General features: G+C 37.7%; 2 protein-coding genes across 2 annotated transcripts; one reads left to right on the top strand and one right to left on the bottom strand.

Moving 5' to 3' along the window:
• Positions 1-869: 869 nt before the first annotated feature.
• Positions 870-5,030, top strand: PCNP (PEST proteolytic signal containing nuclear protein; the record flags this gene model as incomplete). Its single annotated transcript, XM_010077491.1, has 4 exons — positions 870-1,090; positions 3,044-3,118; positions 3,619-3,674; positions 4,648-5,030. Coding segments are annotated over 4 exons (482 nt in total), but the record flags the coding sequence as incomplete, so codon positions are not given.
• An 8,266-nt stretch (positions 5,031-13,296) lies between these two features.
• Positions 13,297-24,575, bottom strand: ZBTB11 (zinc finger and BTB domain containing 11; the record flags this gene model as incomplete). The annotated part of the gene is made up of 10 exons (XM_010077490.1): positions 13,297-13,823; positions 15,226-15,401; positions 15,884-16,042; positions 16,431-16,548; positions 17,634-17,778; positions 18,157-18,393; positions 18,892-19,071; positions 21,480-22,288; positions 23,442-23,673; positions 24,336-24,575. Coding segments are annotated over 10 exons (2,823 nt in total), but the record flags the coding sequence as incomplete, so codon positions are not given.
• Between the last annotated feature and the right edge of the window lie 554 nt (positions 24,576-25,129).

Here is a 25,129-nt window from a genome sequence, read left to right as displayed (position 1 = left end):
ATGAGCACTTTCCTGTCCATTCTCCAATGTGTGGGTTTTTTTTCCTTCTGTTACTGCAGTCATTTGCTTATTGCAGCAGTAGAGAAACATATTTTTGCTGAAGCATTTACTATGTTCAGTATGAGTTTTCCAAGGGCGCCTTTTTCTCTTGGTGTAGCTTAAGAAGCAGAGTGTATAGGAATAAAAATGTGATTTTAGTGTTTTTTCTCTCCTCTGGATCATTGTTCAGCTACTATGTATTCCATGACTTTATTCAAAATTAGAAAAGTTGAAATCTATATATATATATATGTTTTTCTAGTGCTGATTCCTTCCTCAAGCAGAGCTTTGCAGATTTATTACACATGAGATGCGGACAAGCAGTGACTTGAAACATGATTGAGACAGCCGGCCTCACTGTAGTCACTTCCATGATTTTAGAGTTGTGCCAGACAAGCCTAGAGACTGGCATGGACATGTTTTTGTAGAAATTTAGTAGAATTAATTTTAAATTAGATTACCTTCTCTAGATTTGGAATTGAGATTCCAGTTATGAAAGCTTATCTGTGGCAATTTAAACCCTAAAAAGATTTAGTGACCTGCATTTAATTTACTACGTGAACTTTGACTTCCATGCTAAATAAAGAGATGGTGCTTCAAGATTGTTTTCCTGGCTCATACACAAGAAGTTCTTTACAAGTAGTGGAGTACTTGCGGTTTCTTCTTCTCTTTGTGTTTTTCTGTCCACTAAACGTACATTGGTGGAAACTGCTGTCACTAAAAACACCTTACTTATTGCACCCAAAGTATAATGCTTTTTGAGGTTGCTGCTCCCATCAATCTGCTCAGTAAAAATAGCTCATCTTGGTAAGTTGTTTCGACTTCACCAGGACCTGAAGAAGAGGCAGAAAAACCTGTGAAAACTAAGACTGTTTCTTCCAGTAATGGAGGAGAAAGTTCGAGTCGCAGTGCAGAGAAACGGGCAGCTAAGGAAGAAGCTGAAGACTTCACCACAAAGCCTGCTCCTGCCAAAATGTCCAAGTTTGGATTTTCCATAGGCAGTCAGACAACAAAGAAGGCGTCTGCAATATCCATCAAACTAGGAGCAAATGTAAGTTGTCTGAGGGCTTCTAATTTTAAGGAAAGTGAGACGAAGGGGAAATATTGTGGGGAGGCTTCTGTGTGGAAGGAAAGCCTTGAATTAAATGTGGGTAACTTGGATAAAGTTTAAGAAAGCATTGCAGGGCCAGCTGGTCATTCAAGGTGATTAATACTAGGTCGATTGTCTCAGGAAGCATAAGACTTGATTGAAATAAACTGTAGATCTTTGAACATACAGAATAATTTTGTAATAAGATTTGATAAGTCTGGAATAATTTCCTGAAGGAAATGAACAGACTTGTTAAACAGTTCAGGCTACTTTAAAATGAGTGCTGGGAGCTTCATTGCATAGGATGCTTAAAGCTACGAGAAAGCAAGTAATCTCCTAGATGGCTTAATAGGTCATCTTTTGCTCCAAAGATTTTATTTTAGCATGGGGAACTGTAGTTTATTTTTCAGTGACTTTGCCTTTTCTTTGCAAGGTCAGTATGATTCATTTATACTATATGCTTTGTTATATTGGTTCCTAAGAATTATGATTCCCTTTATTGTCCAGTACAAGGTATCCTTGTGCTTGGTCAGATGTGAATCTGATGCTTCTCTTTACTACCAGAGTAGTCCTCCACTAGCTAGAGCAAGGACAAGCCAGATGCTGCCTCTCTAATACAGTTCATTTACACTTCCCACGTACCACTGTGATGGTTACATTATAAATCCTTGTGTGGATTAAATTCAATCTGTAATCATGAAAGGCTTGCACCTGCAATGCCAGCATTTTACAGATTTGCAAAAAATGAAGAGAGAGCTCTGTTATTTTGAGATGGGAGGGAGATGTGGGCTGGCAGCATTCTAGGGTATAAATGCAACCAGGTCAGCTCAGACTTTGGAAAAATTGACAAAGCTGCCTTCTCTGAGCCACTATCAAGCTCCGATTTCTCATGTAGAAAGATACTTCCAGAGGCAATAAATTTGGCTCAGGATTTCTGGCTCACTGAATTTAGTGGGTGACTGACAGTGTGCCAGATTGGACAGTGCTGAAACTTATACTGTTTCTTTTTAGTCATTTTTACTCCCTTAGGATTTTACCTGTTCCTGTGGAGCCTGTGCTTTAAAAAGGGCACAATATTTATACGTTATACACTGTTGGTGAGGAATAGCTGGAAGTTGTGTAAGGACTCTGCTGCAGTATCAGCTTTGAAACTGAGTGTATATTAAATAATCACCAATGAAGTAAAAATGGAGGAAGCACTGTATATGATTAATTTAGATAAACGGTAGTGCTGTAGTAGCAAACTGTTACTGATGAGTCAATATTTTCTTAGTTGTCTCGAAGTTACTTTCAGTGTCTCTGCTGTATTACATGTAACAGTTGTGAGTTTGATAGCTTCTTGCACTTTAAATAAAGGAAGGTATTTACTGGAAATAAAAATAATACTTTTTGAAGGAAACTTATATTAATCGGACTGTGTGATGCACACTGATGCTATTTAAAAGGTATTGAGTTGTTTTAAGCCAGAAGGCTGTTATGTTGTTAAAAGACCAGAAAATAAACGTATTCGTTTTCCTGGCATTGGTGGATAAGACTATTCCAAAAGAATAATGGAAGCAGTGATGTTAAAATTTTGAATGCCACACCTTATTCAGGTTCTGATATAATCATTCATGTCATGCACCAGTGGCTGAATGCTTCTGCAGTGTGTGAGAAAGTTAAGACTTGCTTGTGGGGAACTGTAATATGAGAGAGCTTGGCTTGCTTTTCAGAGTATATCTCCTGCAAATGAGCAGCCATTTTCCTTTGTCATTATAGAGAAACCTTTTTCTGCTTGATTCAAACAAAACCACTTTTAGCCCTGATTGCCCCTGTCAGTGAAGATGCTTGACTTAATTTTACTAAGATATTTAAAATACCAAGGGTAGCTTTTTTGAATTAGTAGACTTTACTGTTGCATTTGGTCTTTTTCAGAAGCCTAAAGAGCCTGTTCCAACCCTTGCTCCAAAAACTCTTTCTGTAGCAGCAGCTTTCAACGAAGATGAAGATGTGAGTAATAAGCTACTGATCAACACACTTGAAGTAATATTACGGGTTAGAGTTAGGCAGAGGGAGTGGGTCATGTAAGGTTCTTTACCTAAACATCAGGGATTTTCAACCTAGAAACGTCTCTTGTGTTTCTGTTTAAGAATGTACAACTTTGTAGCTCTGTGTTGGTTCAAGAAAGAATTGAAGTGCTGCTAATGTTTCTCTTAAAATGAGATGCACAACATAATTTGAATGAATGGTTGCTTTCTCTGGGCTCGATATAGGGAAGGCGAAGCAAAGTTATGCTTCTTCCGGTTAGCTAAATATTTTATTGTTCTGTTACTTCTCCGTCTTACACAGAGGAGAACAAGGGAATTTGTATTTCTTTCTATAACCTTGTAGAACCTCTGTTTTGCCCTAAGTCACTTTGCTTTCCTGTAGTCCATACTGTATCTTGTCAGGCATTTGAAATGTTCAAAAGAAGGTGGCCAGACACACTCTAACCTCCTTTCTCTCTGTAGAGTGAACCAGAAGAAATGCCTCCAGAAGCCAAGATGCGCATGAAGAACATTGGAAGGTAGGTCAGCTTTTAACTGTGGTTCGGACAAGGGTGAATGTGTGAGAATACCTTCCTGAGCACAGGTCAGATCTGGCAGATGGTTTAGAAATATAGGGAGATAGAATAGGTTGAAATATTTTTTCTCAAGAAACAAGAAAGTTTTAATATAGATATTTTCTAATGCTTCAGCTGCATGTTGAAAGTAGTACATTTACATTTGCACTTGTAATCTTATTTCCCACCTTCTTTGTGAGCAAGAAATTGATATTGTATTAAAATAGAAGCTTGCTTTCTTCTTGGAAAGGTAATAGGTGGGAGTTTCTGCTTGCTGCTAAACTTTGTATCTTTCTAGTTCTCCATTTTATAAATTGCCCTGAAGTAGGGTAGTCTGTTCGTATTTTTAAACTCCATGCAAGGGTAAAATGAGAATCATCTCTTTCAGAGAGACAAAGAATAGCCTGTTTACTTTTAAAACAAACTTTGTAATTCTTCTGCTTGCCACAAATTTGAGTGTTGGGCGAATCCTAAAATAAATAGGGACGTTTTCAGAAGAGGCTTCACTGAAGTTAGGGGTGAATTCTGAGCATATATATTTTAAAGATGTTGATCATGATAGACCATTTTTAAAGTCAGTCCCCTGGAGGCTTGCTGCTGTTCAGTGGTTTGTTGGGTTTTTTTAAGTAGCAGATTTGGATCCTCAATTTTGTAGCCCTTGCAACAAATTCTTCACAGCTGACAGCAGTTACTGCTATTCCTACCTCCTCTACTGCCCCATCTCATAGCTGTGTCTTGACATGCTACAGAGAGATCAGTTCTATCGCCAGCTTACAGTAACTAATAGTGAGGACTCCTGATGTAAAAGAAAGAAATAAACGTGTGGTAGTTTCTGGCGGCAGGTTGGATTTCAAATTGGTGTTTTCAGTGTCATGTTGCACAAACTGCTGTAGTTTGAACTGATTTTTCTCAACTGATCTTGTTTTACTTTTCGCAGGGATACACCAACCTCAGCAGGACCAAATTCCTTCAATAAAGGAAAGCATGGTTTTTCTGACAACCAGAAGCTATGGGAACGAAATATAAAATCTCATCTTGGAAATGTCCATGACCAAGAGAATAACTAAATGATGTGGATTGAGAGTTGGGTGTTTGGGGGTGGGGGGAGGGTATAATGTTAAAGGAACAGTTTCCTTTTTTAAGAATGGTATAAGACTATCTTTGGAGCCACTTTTTTAAGATTTTGAGTGGTACACTAATAACTGAGTTTGAAATTAGAGGTAATTTATGTTTTGTATACAGATTTCAAGGCATTTGCTAATTTTGTAGTTCCATGTGATTAGTTTCAAAAGGTTATAGTTAATAAAGAAATTGGAGTGGTACCTTTTTAAGATTTTTTTTTTTTTTTTTTTGACAGTGATTAGTTAAGGCAGATGAAAAAGGTTACTGTCTCTTTAATCAGGTTAACATTGAATACTCTGGCATTTTCACTTCTGGCTCCCTCTTCATAATAGGAGAAACAGTTGACTCCTAAGAATACTGCTAAAGAAAGCGAGCATTGTCTTGTGCTAGAAGTGTTACTGGACTATTAATTTGAATATAAACTTATGCAGGAAATAATAAGAACCTGGATTTTTTTTTTTCTCTGCAGTTAAGTCTCTGCAAACTCGGAATTATGTTGCTCTGAGTGGCTCTGGTAACTTAGCTCTAATTTTGTTTAAAATTTCATGTAGGATGTGTAACCTTCTGTGGCCTGTTTCATCCTAAGGAAATGGGCCTTGTCTGTATATTAGATACAGTCTGTAAAGAATATTCACTACAAAGGTAAATCAGTATTTTCAGTGTGCTCCTCTTAAATCATTAGCCTTGAGTAGTACTCGTTAGCATTTCCTTGTACACAAAAGCCACCACCAGAAAGACAAGCTAATGTACATTAAGCTTCACATTTGGTTGAAATATTTTTCTTTACTATGCCTAGAAGGAATAAAAGCCACACCAAAAATCAGTAACTCACTGCTTAAGTATGAAAAATCTAAGATGCACTTTCCCTGTCTTGCCATTTAAAACAAAATACCTTGATGCCTGTGACCACAGTGGACACTATCAGGTTAAAGAAGAGTACTGTATTTGCAGTCCTAAGGCTTCTAACAAGTGTCAACTTCAGAAATAAAACTCAACCTTTTCCTACCTGTCTGCCTTTTGCAGTAATTTTCAACAATGACATTAGTCTGGTCAGTTTAATTTCCTAGCTTTCATACTGCACAACAGTGCAGTAGGACTTGAAACCTAGTAAGGACTGTCTAAATTTCAGCTTATTTTTAAACCCTGCAGCCTGAATTATTTTATTAGCACAATGGATAAACAAAAAGTTACCAAAAGCAGCACCCCTGCCTCCTCCAAACAAACATAAGGTTCATTTTAAACTCAAACACCTGATAGTGTCGACCATTAAATTAGTTTCAGCCTGGAACTGGCTGTAGAATTCAGTATGTTAATTGCTTGCATCCTGCCTCTAAAACCTTTCTTCATGCTAAAGTTGAACCTGAAAGTGCATCTTGAAGTGTATTTTTTTTTTATCTTAGGAAAGCTCTGACCACTTAGACTTTTGAGTTTAAGTTCTAAAAAAATTTTTTTTGTATTTTTGTATTGTATGTGTAATCTTTTTTCTTTTGAAGTCTGATGCAGTTGAATACCTGTAACTATTTTCTTTAAAAGCCTTGTTATAAACGTAACATAAAAACATATATACATTATTTTTTTTCCATAGCAGAAATCTTTGGTTTATTTAAAACAAAACAGATCACACTTTGAAAACTGACTTTCAGGACTTCCAAAACTGATTTGGGCATTACTGGAACTAGGCAAGGCAAAATGAAGCATTTGCTTTTCACTTATTTTTATCACATGTGGTTATGTTTGTTGAAATAAATCCCTCTAAGATAGTGGTAACTCACAGTGAATAGCTATTTTATCTTGCTCCTTAGTAGTCACTTGATACTGTGTCGGTCACTTGTATTAGGAAAAAGCAAAAGGAAACTTTGAGTAAAAATAAGAGAGTGGACTTTCAGACCTGTTCTTTCTTAGTTAACTTGCCACCAACAATATCTTCCACACCTTTGACTGAAGTAGACGTTCATTTCAACAGAATTTTCTTGGTACTTATTGCTAGGCAAAACAGCAGACATGCTAGGAAGTAACTGCCATACAAGTGAGAGAGCAAAAGTTATATTTATCTTTCTTACTCCCTTGGTCAATAAATGTAATCCTAGACCTTGTGAGAGACTGCAGCAACCTCTAGATCTCAGCTGAAGGTGAGCAGAGATCCTGTCTCACTCGATGTATGAGTTCTGTTCTTCTCAGTGCTTCATGGAAGAAAATTGATCAGGATGGCCTAAATACACATAGGACTGATTGCCTAACAAGGTTAATCTTGTAGCTACAAGGTTGTCTGCTGATGTTTGATGTCTAATGCTTGCAGGAAAGAACTGACCTGAAACATATTGTCAAGGCAAATGTTTGCTAGAACTTCACTTGAAGTTCTAGGCTTTTGTTAAGATAGTCATGGTCTTTGTGTGAAGGTAGTCTTGGGGGTGTGGGTGTATTTTATTTTTTTTTGTTATTTTTCTAAGAATACTTGGGAATACTAAAGCCCGTGGTAAATTGCCTGATTTATCTATCTTAAGAGCTTCTAGGAGATATGCTGAGACCTTTAGCTGCTTAATATAGCAAGGTATGTATACTTGTCAGTGGTTGAAATGTCTATCCATGTAACTTTTGCAGTTTTATCTCTGAAAGCTTATGCTTGCTTAGCAGTAAAGCTTTACTTAGCACCTGAGCAGCTTGCAAAACATTCAAGACATTAGGCAAAGCTGTAGTAGTTATTCAGTAACCTCCTCTGTGGCACCCTGCAGCTAGGCAGCTTTTGAGCCTGCTGGGTTGTGAATGGATCCAAACTCATCTAATCCTAACTCTACTGAAGTAATAAAAAGAAACCCCAAAACAAAGCACTGCAGTCAGCTACTAGTGGAAGTGATTCAAGCATTGCTGGTGTAGTCCTTTTCACATCTAATTTTATTCCTTTAAAAGCGTAGGAGGTTGTGCTGTCTGGGTTCTCAGAGTCTATATTTTATCAGCAGAATGAAGTACCCAGACAGCCTGTCTGTAAGGTACCTGATGGATGCTATTTTAATTTCATGGGCTTACTCCCATGTCATAGATGACCTAACTACAGTATTCAGCCAGCATGTGCTAATGTGTCCACCACGGCAGCAGCCGCAGCTGCATTCAGGCCTGATGCACTTCATCTTTCTGTCTGCAAGATATGTAGAGCACCTCCTTGTCACAACTCGCCTAACTGTGCAGAGTTCTGTCTGCTGAAGGCTTTACCAAAGCTTTCAGTGTGAGGAGACTTGGAGGAAGAGTCAGCTTTTGAGAAAATGGCAGCTTCTGCTTCCTGAAGGAGGCTTTTTATCTGTGTAGTTAGTAGTCTTAAAAGCTGTTCTACAAAAACAGGTTGGGTTTTTTTTAATTTATTATGAAATCATAAATTGAGGAATATTGAGTAGTTCTGCCCTTAAGCTTCGGAAGGAAGGTTACATTCTAAAGTCACCATAATTTGTCTAGTTCCTCTGTCAAGAGACACTGGAAGACCATAAAAATTGGACAATTAACAGTTTGCTTTTTGCTTTACCCTATTAACACCTTCTTATTTCTTCAGGTTTTATTAACAAAGGGATCTCTTAGGTTCTCTAATTTTGATACATTGTCATCTTTATATAGTGCTTCATTCAGAAAGCTGCTTGCGTTCAGTAATGTGGAGCCATTGCATAAGGGTAAATGCATAGTTACCCATAGAAACAAAAGCACAAAACATGAACTGTTGCACTTGAACTCTGTAGGTAGCGTGTTAAATCTCTGCTTGTGAACTTCCATTTAAAAGTCCGGAGTGGTGGGAGTCCAAACATGTAGTTACCAAAGCAAGCCTTTGAACTCTGCAGTGAGCACTTCTTGCAGTATAGATACATTTATGTCAGCTACCCTTTAGGCTCTAGGTAAAGGAGGTAAGAGCGGCAGTGACTGCCACAGCTGCCAGTGAGAGTATGTATTTTTTGATTCAGTGGCATGTAGTGAGATCTTAAAAACGTTTGCTGATCTTGTGATTGAGTTCTTGGGATTTGGTTTCCTGATGAGACAGATGCACAAGTAAAGCGTTTGTGGTTCTGTAGCAAGAGCTCCACTGAAACTTGACATCACGAGCCTGTGTTTGTCTTCCTTGCAGTATAAGGGTATTAATTTAAGGTAATGCAAGTCATAATAAAAACATAATTATCTCTCCTTTTCTCCCCCAGCTTTCCATAATTTGTAAACATAGTTGCATATAAAGTGTTGGCTGATGCTCAGTAGCTTGTTATAAAATTGTAACTCTGCCTCTGCTTTTGTGAAAGAAGTGTCACTGTGGTAGCCTTTCCTGTTTGTGCGTACACCACCCTCCACTATAATGAAATGCAGGCACCAAATATAGCAGTGTAGTTTCAAGAATAATTGTGAAACTAGCAAGTATCTTAGGTGGTGCTTAATTTTGTTACTCAGATGCTTGTTTATCACAATCTGTTCACATGTAAAATTTAAGGCCGTGACAAGAAGAGCTTGGGCTACTACACATCTAAAAGCACTAAGTTAATACTGATGTTACCCTCTGTAGGGCAGGGCACTTTACCTAGGACAAGAAATACTGCCCTCAGGACAAAACTTTTCATAGGGGTCCAGGACAAACTTTCTTAAAAGTCCCTTCAAAGTCACCCTGGAGTTGTAAGCATATTCCGCAACAGCCCTGTGCCTCAAGGTGGCAACAACATTGACTTGGGGCCCCCCACCTTCAGTAGCTGGAATGCTTCAGCATGAGAACAGGTCTCAGTAAAGAACTGCTTGAGAGGTGCTGGGTTCCCACTGCATTGTCAGCAGCAGCTGCAAGACTTGCTCCTGAATGTGGTCATACTGAATGCATACACATGCCAATGCTGTAGAAACTCATGGCTCTTCCTTTAGCAGCCAGGAATGACACAGTTCTAGCTCCAGTGGAAACAAAGGTAGGGGGAAATTATCCACACATCACTTTGCTGTTTTTAATCTATAGTTGTGCATCCCCAGTGAATATCATTTGTTCAATGGTACACCATGTTACTCATTCACCACTCAGTCTTTTGAAACCCCTGTTTTTAATTACATACTTCCTCACTTAGCCTGGTTACCTGTACGGGCTCACCGAAGAGTTAATATGCTCAAAAGCTCCTAGCATTTCCTCTAGGAATCAGGCTGAACCACAAGACTTAATCAGTCAGCCTTTCTGCAACATTGATGTTGCCTTGAAGTTGGTCTAAAAGCAAACGGAAAGGCACGGGCCACCTTTCCCAGACCAGGAGGCAGCTGTACAGCTCATCCTTCAGCCAGGAGAGTGACTCTGGAGGACAACTTCCAAGCCACAACCCCTACTCAAACATTCATGCCAGAGCAGAGGCCAAGACAGAGATGCTGTATGGTACTTGCTTCAGGGTAGCAGTGTTGTACAGAAACCCAAGAGAAATAATATCTGAAACAAACTAAAATGGTTACAGCTGTGTAGCAGGGGGCTGAGTGGATGCCTCATCCACCAAGAGGTCTTACACCCAAAGCAATATAACTGTAAAAATACACTGTGTTGTTAATGTTGTGCTCTTGCGTAGCCACATTCTGACACAATTTAGGAGGGCAGTGGGTCTCCTTTCCTCATAAGTAAATTTTTTGAGCCTTAAGCAAAAATGAAAAAGTGTTACTAGAACCACTCAGACCAGACATCTGTCTATATATGGAAGGCAAAATACCCAAGAATAATAAATAATTCTGCACCACTTTTCCCCTCCCCCCAAAAAAGTTGCTTGAAAGAATACTTCATGGCAAAGCTCAGTTTAATGACAGAAATAACCGTAACTTTATACATCTAATACTAAATAAAAACAGCAGGATGTACAAATCAAATTAATTATGTACAGGAATTCACTAGGAATACTTTATAAATGGACACTTCTCATTATTTAAAAAAAAAAATTAAATAATACCAACTGCGTATTTGCAGTCTGACTTCAAATAGATTGTAGAAGGGTAGTGAACATCTTAAATTAAGAACTGAAGTCTAAAGAAAAACATAAGGCAACTTCACACACATGGGAACAGCAAAGCTCAGAGGGACACTCCCTGCTTACCTCATGCCCTTCTGACAAGGTAAGGCACAGTACTTTAGGAAAGGGGTGCCACAACATTCAGCTTTGACATTCCTGGCTGAGTCTTGTTTAGCAAACAACCTTCTGTGATTGATTGTTTTCAAATGGCAGACCATCAAGTCAGTTAAAGCATTTTTACAGTGGGTAACAAGGCTTCGAAATTCAGATTCACTTCTTCTTCCATAGGCTGAGTAAATAAATAAATGCACCAAAGATTAAACTAAGGTGCTGGTAATAATCTTTTTGTAAGGTAACACACTAAATATACAAATAATGTTCTAGCACTATTTACAGCTATTTAACATTTCCTCACTTTAGTAATGCATAATTATTTGTAAGATAGAAACATTGAAGTAAATTTTCAAGTTTACCTAGTGCTCTTTTAAATAATTTTCCATCATAATGGCAGTATTTTCGTTTTAAGCAGGATGGCTCTCTCCAGATTCTTGACCATACGAAAATTCAAGAGTTACAGCTAGCAGTATTTTTATTTTAAAGTATTAATTTTAGTTTTACTCCATTCTGTAATTAGAAAAGCATACAATTGTAAAGGGCTGCAGGATGTATACATAACTACATTACTTCTCTGCAGGAAGCCCTTGACCTTTGAAACAGCCATATATAGATTAATTTGGATCCAAGGCAGGAACTCAAACTACATATTGCTTAAAAAATTTTCAACAACTGCTTATCTACATGCTTGCAAAGTATAAAAAGAATAGTCTATCCTGTAGCTTAGTAGACAGATACTCAAATAGTTAATTAAGGTGAAAGAGAGAAATACTAATTCAAATGAGGTGGTTACTTCGTCACAGATTTTGCTTAAATTTTGTTCAGTGGATCTGTTTCACAGGTAATACAGAGTTTTAGGCATGTAACTTTATTTACAAAGTTTACCCTGCAATATTACAGGCTTCTGGCTCCTTGGATATCTTGCTGCTGTCAAAGTTGGGAAACATTTGATACTACTCTAGACTGAGAACAACATAAAGAATACAGTTCTGATTGTTCACGTGCGTAGCACATTTGGGTACCTCTTGGTAGACATGTTTCTTGCTTAACCCAAACAACAATGAAAGAACCCACACCTTGTACAGATTAAGATGTGTGGTGCTCGTGGTATTAAATCAGAGACACTTAAACTTGGGCCAAGCCTGGCTGTGATTCATGCCTACTCACAGGAAAACCTAGTAAGAATTTTTCCATTTATGTGGTGTAACACTGGGAATTAGCTTGCTCTAGAAGTATTTTATTACAACAGCAGTAATAAGGTCTTCTGGAGACTCTGGTATTTTGAGAAAATTTAATTTTTACCCCATACTAAGATTTTCATAGTTCTCTATCCTGATTCTGGGGGATAGCAAGGCTCCTCCTTCCAATATGATACAAGACAAGATCAGATCAAAATTAGCTAGACTTCTTCAGTATATTTATATTCCCGAAGAAGCGTGCTATTAGACTTTTTTCATTTCGGAGTTTTTACATCAAATGCAATACAAAATTAGAAGCATACATCATTAGGTTGCCTGTTTTGGATACATAAAACAATGCGGGTGATAATTTGCTTTACGCAACCAAACATCATTATACAAAACATGGTTGTGCATAGAGAATGACATGTAAGCTCCTCGCTTACAAACAAAAAGCAGTTCACTTCTCTAAGCAGTCTCCCTGCAGTGGGCTGTCTTCTGGTCAACTTAAACTCACAATCCGTCGCAGAGAACCACTTCCTCTGACTCCAGTGGACCCCCACCCATCATCTGTAAAACATTTTGCAGTGTTTTGCTGAACCTTGGACCTGCCACCCACTGACCTGGAATTTAAATAATTTCTTCAAAACTGGGATTCACTAACTGCCAATGGTGCATCTACCCAAAGAAAAGAGCCTCAGATTTTCCGTATGTCTCATGAAGCACACGCTGCATGAAGCATGCTACCATCCCCTTGTCTTGGGGAGTAAACAGACAGAATCCAATACAGGTAATTTACTCACAAACTTAAACGCACATAAAAACAAAAGTAAAAAACCACTACTGATACCTGTGCATTTCTAGTTTTTAGAGCAGCCTCTTCATACTTTTTCCTTTTTGTTTTTTTAAAAGTTACAGCATGATATTTACTCCATGACACAGAAAACATGATTATTCCAACTTTTTTTTTCGTAACAGTTATAGCCAGTGCAGAAATATTAGCCTTCAAAGCTTTGGCCCACACTGAAGCATCTTAACTTTTTTCCCCATAATGCATGGTGCAGTATTTTGTCACCAAGACATTCAGTATTGGGGATTAACTGTTCGAAAACAGGTATCACTGCAAGCCTCAGATATCCAGTTAAATACTTAGCTCTCACAGATGGCAAGACCTCATCCTTCTCGCTCTCTCTTATACTATATTCAGTCTGTCTTTGTAACATGGGCCACTTCTACTTCTACAGTTTCAATGGCCTGTGTCACTTCAGCCATTTTCTGTCCTTGCTGTTGCGCCAATACGTAATTTACCACCTGCATGATGCTTTGGTCAGAAAGAGTAGAGACTGATGTACATTCCTCAGTAGCTGCAACTGCTTCAATGGCTTCAAGTGTCTCTCCTGTCACCACCACCGTCTCAATCTCACTACCACCAACGCTAATATCCGTTTCTTGTTCCTGCATGTCTGCTGATAAAATTCTGATGGCGTGCTCCACCTGTGTCCCCTGGTTATGAAACTGAAGAGTATCTTTTTCCAACATAATTTTGCAGGGTACATAGTCCTTATGAAACTTGGTCATGTGCTTCCGTAGCGTCCGGGCATCTATGTAAGCTTCATTGCACACTGGACAGACGTACGGTCGCTCTCCAGTATGTGTCCGCACGTGACGCTTCAATGAACGTGCATCGGCCCAGGCTACGCCACAAGTCAAACATTCAAATGGCTTCACACCTGTTCTCAAAGGGAAGGCGATGAAAAGATGACCATCAGTATTCACAAATATGCATGAGCAAGGATGAGAAGTGACAGGGAGAACAGCAGTATAAAAGAAATACTACCACTTTTCCCATGTGAGAAAGATCTTACTTACCATTTCTGTACTACAATACAGTGCAAGCACAATACATCCAATAGTAAGATTTTCCACAAGTGCTCTGGCCTAATGTAGTAATTTACTTTTAAATAAATTTTCTTTTCAAAATTCCTTTCAATGCAGTTTCTCCCCTATTTTAAGAGCATACCACTTAATAAAATTCAAATTTTTTTTCCAGTGAAGCCTTTCTGAAGCCATTTTTTACTTAATAGAATTTATCACTTACATTCTTTGTCACCCTTTGTTTCGGTAAATCTTACGTCTCATCAAATCAGCACTTATTCTAGTTAGTTTGTAATGCCATCTACAGCTTTTCCCGTCCTCCTCCACACCACAGATGTTCAAATACTGCATCTGATGTTTGTATAATCTTATTCTCCCCTACAACATCTGAGTTCTGTGGTCTACAGTATCAAATGGGGCATGTGGGTGGTGACAACCCTATTTCAATACTGGCTTTTCCTCTGTAACAGTTACTGTAGATTTAGGCTAGGTACCTATTAGAGAACGCTTTCTCTGTTTAGAAACAAACACTAAATCCCTATTTCAATAATTACACAGCTCTTAGATTTGTTCATAACAGCTCTTTAAAAGGAGACATGCTTCAAGAAAGTGAAGAGAGTTTCCCAAGATAGGAACATATATAAACTACCCCAAGATAGGAATCTATCCCAAGATAGGAACGTATGTAGACTTTCAACACAGCTGGAACAACCAAATACTCAAATCAGTATCATATTTCACATCTCAAGTGGAAGTGCAGATACTTTTTCTTTTTTTTTTTTTTTAAGTGTTTTCATATTTTCCCCAAACAACACATAGGTTACTGCTTGTTATACATCACGAGGCTGATCAATTTCCAGCAGTGGTCCTTTTTTAAATACAGACCAAACACTCTCCTGTTTGAAGAATGCTGTGTGCACCTTTCAAAGTGGAGAACGTTTTACATCCAATTCTTTGCCAGGTAGACATCGTTTAATCACTTCTAAAAAAGTTCCTCTTCCATTAAAGTTATGAGAAGGAAAAACTGTCACTGTCTCTGCATGTGACTGCAGTTTTAGAAAGATCCCAACAGCCACTTCTGGGAATCACTGGAAGTAAGTTAACCAGGACTGGCATAAAATTAACTGGAGAGAATCTGTGGGAACTTCTGTCTGTCTTGCAATGCAGAACATATGCAGACTCAAAGAAACAATTACCCTTTTCTCTGACATATTTTTAGGGGTTGAGGGATGTCATGACTACTTGTTTTCTACATACCTTCATGATTGTTCATGTGTCTCCTGTACTCCCGGAGTTGTGTGAATTTTCTTCCGCAATGCTCGCAAACTCGTTCCAGATTTTGTTTTGCCCTTCCTTTTTTACCGTGTGTGGCTTTCTTTACATGTCTTCTGTACAAAGCTTTCTCATAAAATTCTTTACCACATACATTACACCTAAAAAGTGTTAAGTGAGAAATCTATTTAAATCATTATTCTATGCTTATGTCATGCTTTTTAAAACAAAATGCACTTTAATTACAGTAGGCAAAGTTTAATAAGAATATTGTCTCATATGACAAGTAGTTCCATAATCAGAAACAATATTGTTCGACTGAGCTACATTTTATCTTATTCACAGCCACAAATCTTTCACTTAACCCTTCTAAAGATCACATACAAAGCATTTCTAACATCATCAATTATATTTATCCCCTTACAACTTCATATGTACCAGTTCCAGGATTGCACCAGCAGGTTAAAATTTGCGCCACACTACTTGAAGTCATCTATCTGTTCTCAAGTACTCAAGACCCCAGTCAACATCAATCAATTGGTTCTTTAACAATGGACTAGGCAGCTCCTTGTTGACTGGCTTCGGATCTGTATCATCTCACATTGATTAGTACATTCCAATTGTTAAATTAATTTCCTCTTACCTATAAGGGTCTGTGACAGAATGAGACTTTACATGAGAATACCAGTCTTTCTTCCAACTATAACATTTTCCACAGAACTGACACTGAAATGGCTTCACACCTGAATGTTTATTCATATGCTGCCGAAGATCTCGAGCTTCATAGAAACTCTTTTCACACCTGTAACAATAAAGGTTTTAACATCCCATGTAAGAAAGGAAGGCACTGGAACCCTCTCTTAATGGCAACTGAAGACTTTGAGAAGACAACACCTACTGTGTCATCAACATCTATATAAAGCACATTCCCTTTCCAAACTAGGGAAAATTAAAAGGAATAGTAGCTTATCTGAAAGTCTGGAATATAACTTGAGGAGCTTTGCAATACTTTTGTCTGTTATGGGTAACTATACCCTTTCTGTTATTGTTATGGGGAATAATCAGAGGCAAACTGATTGGAAGACATCAGAAATTTGCATTATTAGGATATTAACAGCTGTTGCTTCCCTTAACCAAAGAGGATTAATTATTGATACAAAGATAACAGAGTTAACCACCAACCAACTTACTGAGTACACTGATATCCACGAACTTCAGGCTTTGGCTGGTGTTTCTTTATATGTTTACTGAGTCCTGATGCCCTATGGAAAGATTTTCCACAGATGGAGCAAAGATACTTGGATTCTCCTGACAAAAAGAAAAAAGACCAAAAAATGTTATGAAGCCAGACCTCCTATTGCTGGAGTGCTTTGAGAGAGTGTTTCTTTCTACTCATATAATTTATCTTAAGTAATCAGAGCAGTGTTACAAAGAGAAGTTGGTTTAATTATACACACATGGAATTTTTAAGTATATTTTGTATGTGCCAATGTAATGATACACAGAGGGAGGAGTAGCAATTCTAAATTACTTTATTTAATGTTTTTAAACACAGGTACAACATTGCAGTTACTAATTATTCATGAAATGTGAACAGCCTAAAAAACTGCCCTCTTGTGTGGGAAAAAAAAAAACACAATTGCCTGTGTTCATGTAATATGCAACCTCTCCAGCAACGCAGCATTGCTTACAGATTACTTACATCCTGAATTTGTGGAACAACACCTTAAAATAAAAATTTTCTGCTCCAGTTCACCAATTTAGAAGCACTGAGTACTAATATACATTCCTTCATTTCTGGAATAAATTGTCTTAACAAAAACAGTCTCTTCCTTTTGATTCCACCCCACTCAGGAAACAAGAAACAGCTAATTTCTACATATTATAATTTTAAAGCTCGTAAATTACTATATTGTCATCTTTCCCATGCTCAGATCTTTCAAGATATCAGGTTCTATAGAATTTCAATATTAGTACAGCAAGTCTTGTAAAACATATATGGAGATTCTCACAGATTTAACTTAGCATGCTTTCCTCTGAAAGGACAAACTGGAAATGTAAGTGCTTCAGAACATTCCAGTCTGTTGCCTGTTTTTGTGGAATTGACATGATAAAGGCATAAATACATACATAAAAACATAAGAACAGACCAACCATGGTTCCCTGTTCTTGTACAGAATATTTGCATAATAACAGTAAACTACAGCAAAATAAGCCCAGAAAATAAATGCAAAATGACTACTTACCTCTATCTCAGCTACCTGACCAGTAGAGGAAAAAGGAGAAACTATTTATTTTTTGAAACAGTTCCTTGGACACTGAAGAACAATCTTACAAGTTCAGCAGCATACACTAGTCAACCAAAGTAAAAGGATCCTCTTTTCGTCACTTACCTGTATGAATGCTCATATGTTCCTGAAGACTTCTTTTTGTGACAAAAGACTTTTCACACAAGTCACACTTGAACTGTTTCTGTACTTCATGGAGAGCTAAATGCATTTTTAATCCATGCTTATAGGTAAAGGTCTTTCCACAAACCTAAAAAAATCCATATCCGGTGGAACAGGACAAATAAAACTCATGATGTAATAGGTGTTTAACTTCAAACACAACAAAACCTCCTGTATTTCTTGGGAACCGGGATGGCCAAGCCTGTGATTCTGTGCCAGTGCCAGAACTGGTCTGTTAAAAAAGAATACTCAAGGGAAGACATTCTTCTAGACACAGGAATGTGAACTTTCATGATTCAACTTCATTCTAGTTTTCTCAGTCTTGGACTACAAGAATTTTCATCAGGAATGCTACATTTTCCCCATTCTGAAGTGACCTAAATTAACCTAAATTTTAGGACAGAGTGTCAATACTAAAATATTACCAAAACATGAATAACTGGATTACAGAGTAAAAGGACTTTACCTTGCATGCATGTGGTTTTACACCTGTATGTTTGAGCATATGTATTCTGAGAGAATAGAGTTTAGGTAGAGTTCTCCCACATATATCACATATAAATTCCCGTTTAGTTCTCCCTTTCACTGAAGACACGCCCATCTCTTCCACACTAGCAGCAGCAGTGTTCACTTCGGTCTTCCGAGTGTGCCGGACGAGATGGGCTCGCAGGGAAGCACCATACTGGAATTCTTTTTTACACAACTGGGAAAGAAATATTACAACTTTGCTTTTAATACTCAAAATTTATTTAAAAGAAAAGGTAATCAAAGATTTTAAGTATAGAATATGATTAGCTAGGTCTATAACTGGACTCCAATAGGCATTTTATCTCAGGTTAATTGATAAATTCTGAATTTTATGGCTACTGACAGAACCACTGATTGCTTCCCAATGAGGCTAGCTTCCAGGCTAATCTAAACACAGTTGCAAATTTACTGGTAAGGTTAAAAGTAAAGCCCACTCCAGCACCGTCTTGAGCAGCAAGCACATTCCCATATCACATGGTGCTATCAGACCACATGGCTGCACCACATTTTACCCCACCCCATCCAGATCAGGGCTGTATATGTCTCCAAAATCCGTAAGAAAAATAAATACATGTATGAAAAGAGACAAGAAAAATAATTACTGATTTAATCACTGAATTAATTTTCATAAAGAGGGAGGTTTATAGATTGAAAAAAAAAAAAAACAACTTACTGGGCATTTATAATCTTTAGACCTTTCGTGTTTCAGTGTGTGCATTATAAGTGCATAGCGCCGCTGGAAAACCATTCCGCACTCAGTGCATTTGTGCTGAACTTCTACTTCATTATTTTCCATGGTTTCTCTTTTGGGTTGTTTCATTTTTTTCCCTCTTCTTACCAGCTTCATGGTAACCTAAGTTGAAAAAACATAACCCTTAAAAGAAATTTTCTACAGTGTTTTATATTTCCTCTGCAAGTTAGTACTAAAAGCTGATGTTTCTGTGTGTTACTATAACACCACCTAATCTTGCTTGGTTTACTTAGATGCTAGAAAGTTATCCCCTTTCACTGCAAAACTACATATCTCATGGTGGGTGAAAAACTGGTCTTGTTTTAAAACCATAAGCTGGTTATAATTATAGGCAGACAATGACATACCAGTGCAGAGACAACTAAGTATTCAGCCCTGAGTAACTGCCTAAGTGAGAGTGATCAGATAGTTACAGAGGAACCACAAAGTACTGCCAGTCACAATTTCTATCAAATGTTTCCAACCCTTTCCTAAACTCCAGCCTCAATTTTCAGGACTTACAACTGCTTTACTACAAAAGTCATCAGATTAAAAAAAGAGTGGCCTAATTAATTTTTACCAGCCAGCAAATCTGAGTTATTAATAACCTGTAAAAAACTTACAGTATTTAAGCGAAGTTCTTTCTGGTTAAGAGCATTCCAGCTTTACTAGTGTTCTTTTTGCTAGGCGCTAGTGGTTTTTTGTTACGCAGTATTGGCAGTGCTACCTGGAGCTGATAATCTCCGTTTCCTTTATAGAAACTTGCTGTCAAATTCTTTAAAAGCCAAATTGTAAGTAATCAGGCTGAAATTTCCTGTATCAGGTACCCCCCCTTTCAGGTTTCTGAGAATAAGACAAGGGAAAAAAAGTACAAGCATCTCCATTTCTTCCTCCTGTGCTCTCCACAAGTGAAGTATCTAACAGTTTTTGAAAATATGCTAGCCCTTCCATGTCTCTGTCTCTCAAAACCAACCTGAAACTCCACACAGGGATAACATTTTAATCTTTTTAAATTTTGCTGTTGCACTGAAAACTTTTCCAATCTTAGCTAAATTGTGAAGCCACAAAATAATTCTGTTCAGTAGATGATTAGTAAGAGCTTGGAAAATAATCTATTCCTACAAAGCATGCCTGATCCCCAACATCTCTATGCCAACTACAATTACTGTAATTCAAAAGTCAGCAGGATTCTTCTCCTGCAGCCTCTCCTTCCTGTTTTTCTTCCAGCACCAAAATTTGGAACTTCAGGAAGGAGTACTTCCTTCGCAATCCTTATAGGACATCCAGCGCCATGGAAGGGAGTTGAGGGATCCATAAAACAAAAATACTAAAAGCTATAAAATGAGTTAGGAAGGCAGAAGTCCAAATCTAAGTGATTATCTAAAACAATTTCTTTTTTCCATAAGTGGCTGCTGTCTGTAGACCTCATCTGTAAAGGGGCCAGACTTAAAAAACTGCAAAATAAGTTAACAGGAGCTCTTCCTGAAGGTAGATATTCCCTGTCCCAAAACAGAACAAAAATGTGTCATTCTCCAACCATCATAAATAGGTTGCTCAAATATTTTGATTATGCTAGTTTTAACATCTGGGCTTTAAGGTGTCCATCTGTAAAATGAGGCTAATGCTACAATTTCTATCTATTAGGCTGTTGTAATGATAACAAATTATCCCCCTGGATGTGGGAGTGGTTGCTCTAATATGTAAATGTCTCACAGAACATCTCTGGAAGTCTTTGTAAGATTTAGTCAATGTGCAATGAGCAAGGTAAAGTGTGCTCTGTCACAAAAACAAATGTATTAATGCTCAGTAAGGTGAATGTCAGCTATCCATAGGCACTAAAAGAAGAAAGGCTCCCGAAGGGGAAAGAGTAAGAAAAGCATTTCATGTTAAAAAACAAACAAACAAACAACAACAACAAAAAAAACCCAACTAGTTCCGTTACTAAGCATTTAGTATGACCGAGTGCTGGAGTTTTCAATACCAGTGCTCTTTGGACCCTTTGGTTTTTAAACTGACCCCAATCTGAAGGTAGCAGGACTGCATTATTGTGACTTATGACTATGTCTTAAGACCTATACAGGATGCCAAATTTTTCAACCCCAATGCTCCCAATGCTCTTTTTTTCAAGTCTTAACAAATGTAGGATCTCAATTCTCTAAAAGATAAATATATTTGTCTATGACTGACATACACACATGCTAGTTAAGAACTGAATTTGCAAATCATTAAGAATTTTAGGGAGAAGATACACCTTCTGTCCAACCATAAGAAGCTGTGAGAAGACACTCAAGCTGGGCTAAGGTCACTGAGCATTCTAAACATCTTCAATACAGAAGGAATTTTGACACCAATTTTTTTTTTTTTTGTTACAACTGTCACATCTTAGAAGCTACTTTGGTTTGCAGTGATGTTAATCGCTCAAAAAAGAAAAACATTTGACAGACAGTGCTTGGAACAAAAAACAGTCTTTTCAGATTGGTCTTGAAACACTGGATGACTACTGACAACAGGCTTAAAGACAGATAGAATACCTGCTGTATTGCAGATTTAGGATTTGTCTTTCTATTTTGCAGTTTTTTTTCAATTCCTTTATGCAATCTGATATATCCCCCTTCACTAACAGAACGCTGGCGAAGTTTGCTTTTGTAAGTATCATCTTGGCTGGAAGCTAGGCTTTCTGGTTGTGAAACTGAGATGATCTGTTCTTTACTTTGCCTGCCACATTTTTGCTCAAGTGTTTCTGAGGAATCTTCAGAAGCAGCGTCCACGGTTGCTTTACCACTTTCATTTTGATCTGCCTCAATTTCCGTTTGTGTGTCCATGGCTTCCACAGCCGATGGCTCAGCCTCTAAGACAGACACTGTGCTATTTGAAATGCTCTCCACCAGCTGCATCTTGACGTAATTTTCAGTTGTTTCACACTGCTCCACAGGCTTCAAAAGATTATCTGGAGTGGCCTCCACAGGCTCTGGGGGCAGGAGATCAGGCTGGGGTGCTGCTGCCTCCTCTGGCCCAGCAGAGGAAGAAGCTCCATTCACAGCTACTGGCACTTCACTGTCTGCAAGCTCAGGTTGCTCAGCACTGTCCGCAGGCTGTGTCGCAACTTCAGTCTGCTCCGCTAAACTCTGTGTTGACTCTACTGTTTTAATATCTCCCTTTTGGTAAACTGTAATTTGTTTCTCTTCCATCTGTTTGTGCACATTTTCACAGATTTCAAGGACCTCTGACATGAAGAGATGTCGGGCAAGCATGGCCACTTCTGCCATACTACAGAAGTCAAAGGTTAATTCTGAAGTATAAGCAAATTCCAACAGAGGCAGGAAACTGGACTTGCAGAACCCTACCAGGAATAAAACAAGAGATTAGAGCAATCACTGATGACCCTGAATTACACCAAAATATCCACCTTTGATATGGTTAAGTCTGAAATTCAGGGTGAAACACACTTGCAAGTAACATTGATGCCCCTCCATTGGGACTCAATGAATTGTAATTTACGCAAAAGCATCCTCCTTGTGTATTTTCTACACTGAAGTAAGCTCAGACAACTCTTCCAGTAAGTAAGTACAACTGAGGTACTTTCACAATAAAATTCTCTAGACGATGTTTCAAGATCCTGGGAGAAGCCACAATATTTTTGAAGCAGATTAACCCAAATTTAACCAAAGTCTTTTTTGGACCTGCTATATTCACAAAGTAGTCAGGACTTCAGAAACAACTGAAGTGGCAGAAAAATAAGACAAGAAAGTGGCTAATGAAAAAGATACAGGTATGTGTATATAGATAGAAATGCTTAAAAATAAGTTTTTGGTATAATTTCCACAGTTCTGTAATTCATAAATAAAATATTTAATTTGGGGGACCTTCTGGACCATCATACTAGAAACCTGTGTTCATGCATGTCTATTGTTCATGCAGAGACAGGCACAGTTAAGAAACTAATGAGAAAGCAACACAGTAGGCTTATGTTCTGTACAGTATTCTTCATCACTACAAGGCTATTTTTAGAACATTTATTTTAGGATTGTCTCCTATCTTTAAGGCACCAGAAGGTTTGAGAAATAAGCAGAAACACATATAATAGTGTTTTACAGACGTAAGAAACAATTTAGTATTTGTTCTGCAAAACAGCTCTGAGAAGCTAGTCAACATCCTCTTTTGATATATTCAAGCATTTCATTAGGTTCCCTTTTTTAATGTTTGTGACTAGTAAAAGGAGAAAACACACCAAAGCAAGGTTAAAAAACAATCCAAAGCTTCTCAGAAATTTTAGGATGAAATCCCGTAGTCCATTCGATATGGAAGACCAGATTAAGCAAACCAGAGTGATCACTTTAGCATTAAAATCCACACAAAATACTTTTAGATTAAAAGAGAGAAAAAAGCAAGATAAAATATTTGGTTGTCTTGAACACTCAGAAAAGACTGACTAAATACTGTACACCTTACTTAGGATATTATAATTTCTAGCTTTGAAACCCACAACAATTCACCTGACAGATCCACTACAGCTTCATGACTAGAGACAGCTCCCTTTTCAATGAAGAGCTCTCGGAAGTACTCGCTGTTGGCTGCCAAGACAGATTTGTGAGCTTTGTACTCCTCTCCTTCAATCAGCAGAGTCACATCACAGAACTGATTGGAAAGCCTCTGCTGATTCAGTTGGTTTAAGACTGACAGACAATGTTTGGAAGATGACTGCTTCACAAGGCCCTTACTGTCAACCTGTCATAAACAACATTATGAAAACTTCATTACATTTAGACTGTGCCTTTTTAAGCATTCACACTGAAACACAAAAAAGGATTATTTTCTGCAACCGTACAATCAGTTCAACACTATATAATATACAGCTTAACTTTACCATTGTTTTCTTTCTTGAAAAAAATGCGTGAAGTCTCACCCTCCCTCCAAACACAGTTAAAACAGACAACAGGAAAAAGTGACGACATGGATATTCAAACAGTTCTTTGCCTGTATTGTTCAATGCTACAGTCTGAAATGCTTTCTAGATTCAAAAGTCTTTACACGCGCATAAGCCCCCAGTTATAATCAATAATTTTATATATAAATATAGCATCATTTTTAAGGAACAGATATAGATTCCATGACAATCTTGTATGTGATACTTTACTACTTTTGCCATTCACTTTCCCTTGAATCGTATATGCATAAATAGGACTCAGGGTGATTTTATTTTCCAAAGACAACAAATTGTAATTAATTTCATATCCTATATACCAATAATCCATTTCCACATATTGAACATCTTTTGCAAAATTTATGTTGTCTTATTATTGCAAGATTATCACAACAATGGAAAATAAGTATGTGACTAAGAACGCATTTACAAACAAATATATTCAGACGTAAACAACGGTACTTACAAATACAAGCTCATGCTTTGCTATTGGCTTCTTCTTCACAGGCTTTGGGGATGCAGCTGTGACTGATGCCGTATTACTCAACTCATCATCTGTTTCATTACTGTCTTCATGAGATTTTGCATCCAGTCCTAGCTCCTCCAGCACATCAGAAGGATCTGACAGAGATCTAGAGCGATCTAGCCTTTCCTGGCACTTGCTGCATTCTTTAATGTAATCTTTAACCTGCTTAAGAATACCTAAGAAAAATTAATAGAGCTTAATTAGGCTTCTAATCTTCACTCAATTTACTTAAAACATGTAATTAAATATGTAGGTGATTAGGAAAACAATATTACAAACTTGCTGAGAAAAAAGAAGTCAGTCATCTACACTTTCCTTCTCTGACTTCTTTTTACCAGTTCTGCTACTCTCATACTATTGTATGATACTCCACGTCACTACTGTAATCCATCATTAATTTGAAACAGAAGATTGGGAACACCAAGCAGATGAAGCAGATCCTCCTAGAAAGAATTTTAAGGCTAGAAAAAATATTTGTATTTATACACTCACCTTAAGAACTCCAAGACAATGAAAATTGTAACCGGATCCTGCATTAGCCCACACAAGTACCTCTAAGCTTGTCCTTACTGAAGGGGACAAGAATTGGGAGGCCCACCCAAGGGCCTTTGCAAAATTGGGACCAATTGTCTTACATGCAATGATGCCAATATGTATTACGAACACCAATTTAAATCAATCGCTTATAATTTTGGAATTTAAAGAAATTCATTCCCCAGCCCTACTTTAACCGG

This window comes from Pterocles gutturalis, unplaced genomic scaffold (genome assembly GCF_000699245.1).
Source record: "Pterocles gutturalis isolate BGI_N339 unplaced genomic scaffold, ASM69924v1 scaffold49973, whole genome shotgun sequence".
Lineage (NCBI taxonomy): Eukaryota > Metazoa > Chordata > Aves > Pterocliformes > Pteroclidae > Pterocles > Pterocles gutturalis.
This window is presented reverse-complemented; position numbering and strand designations above follow the sequence as displayed.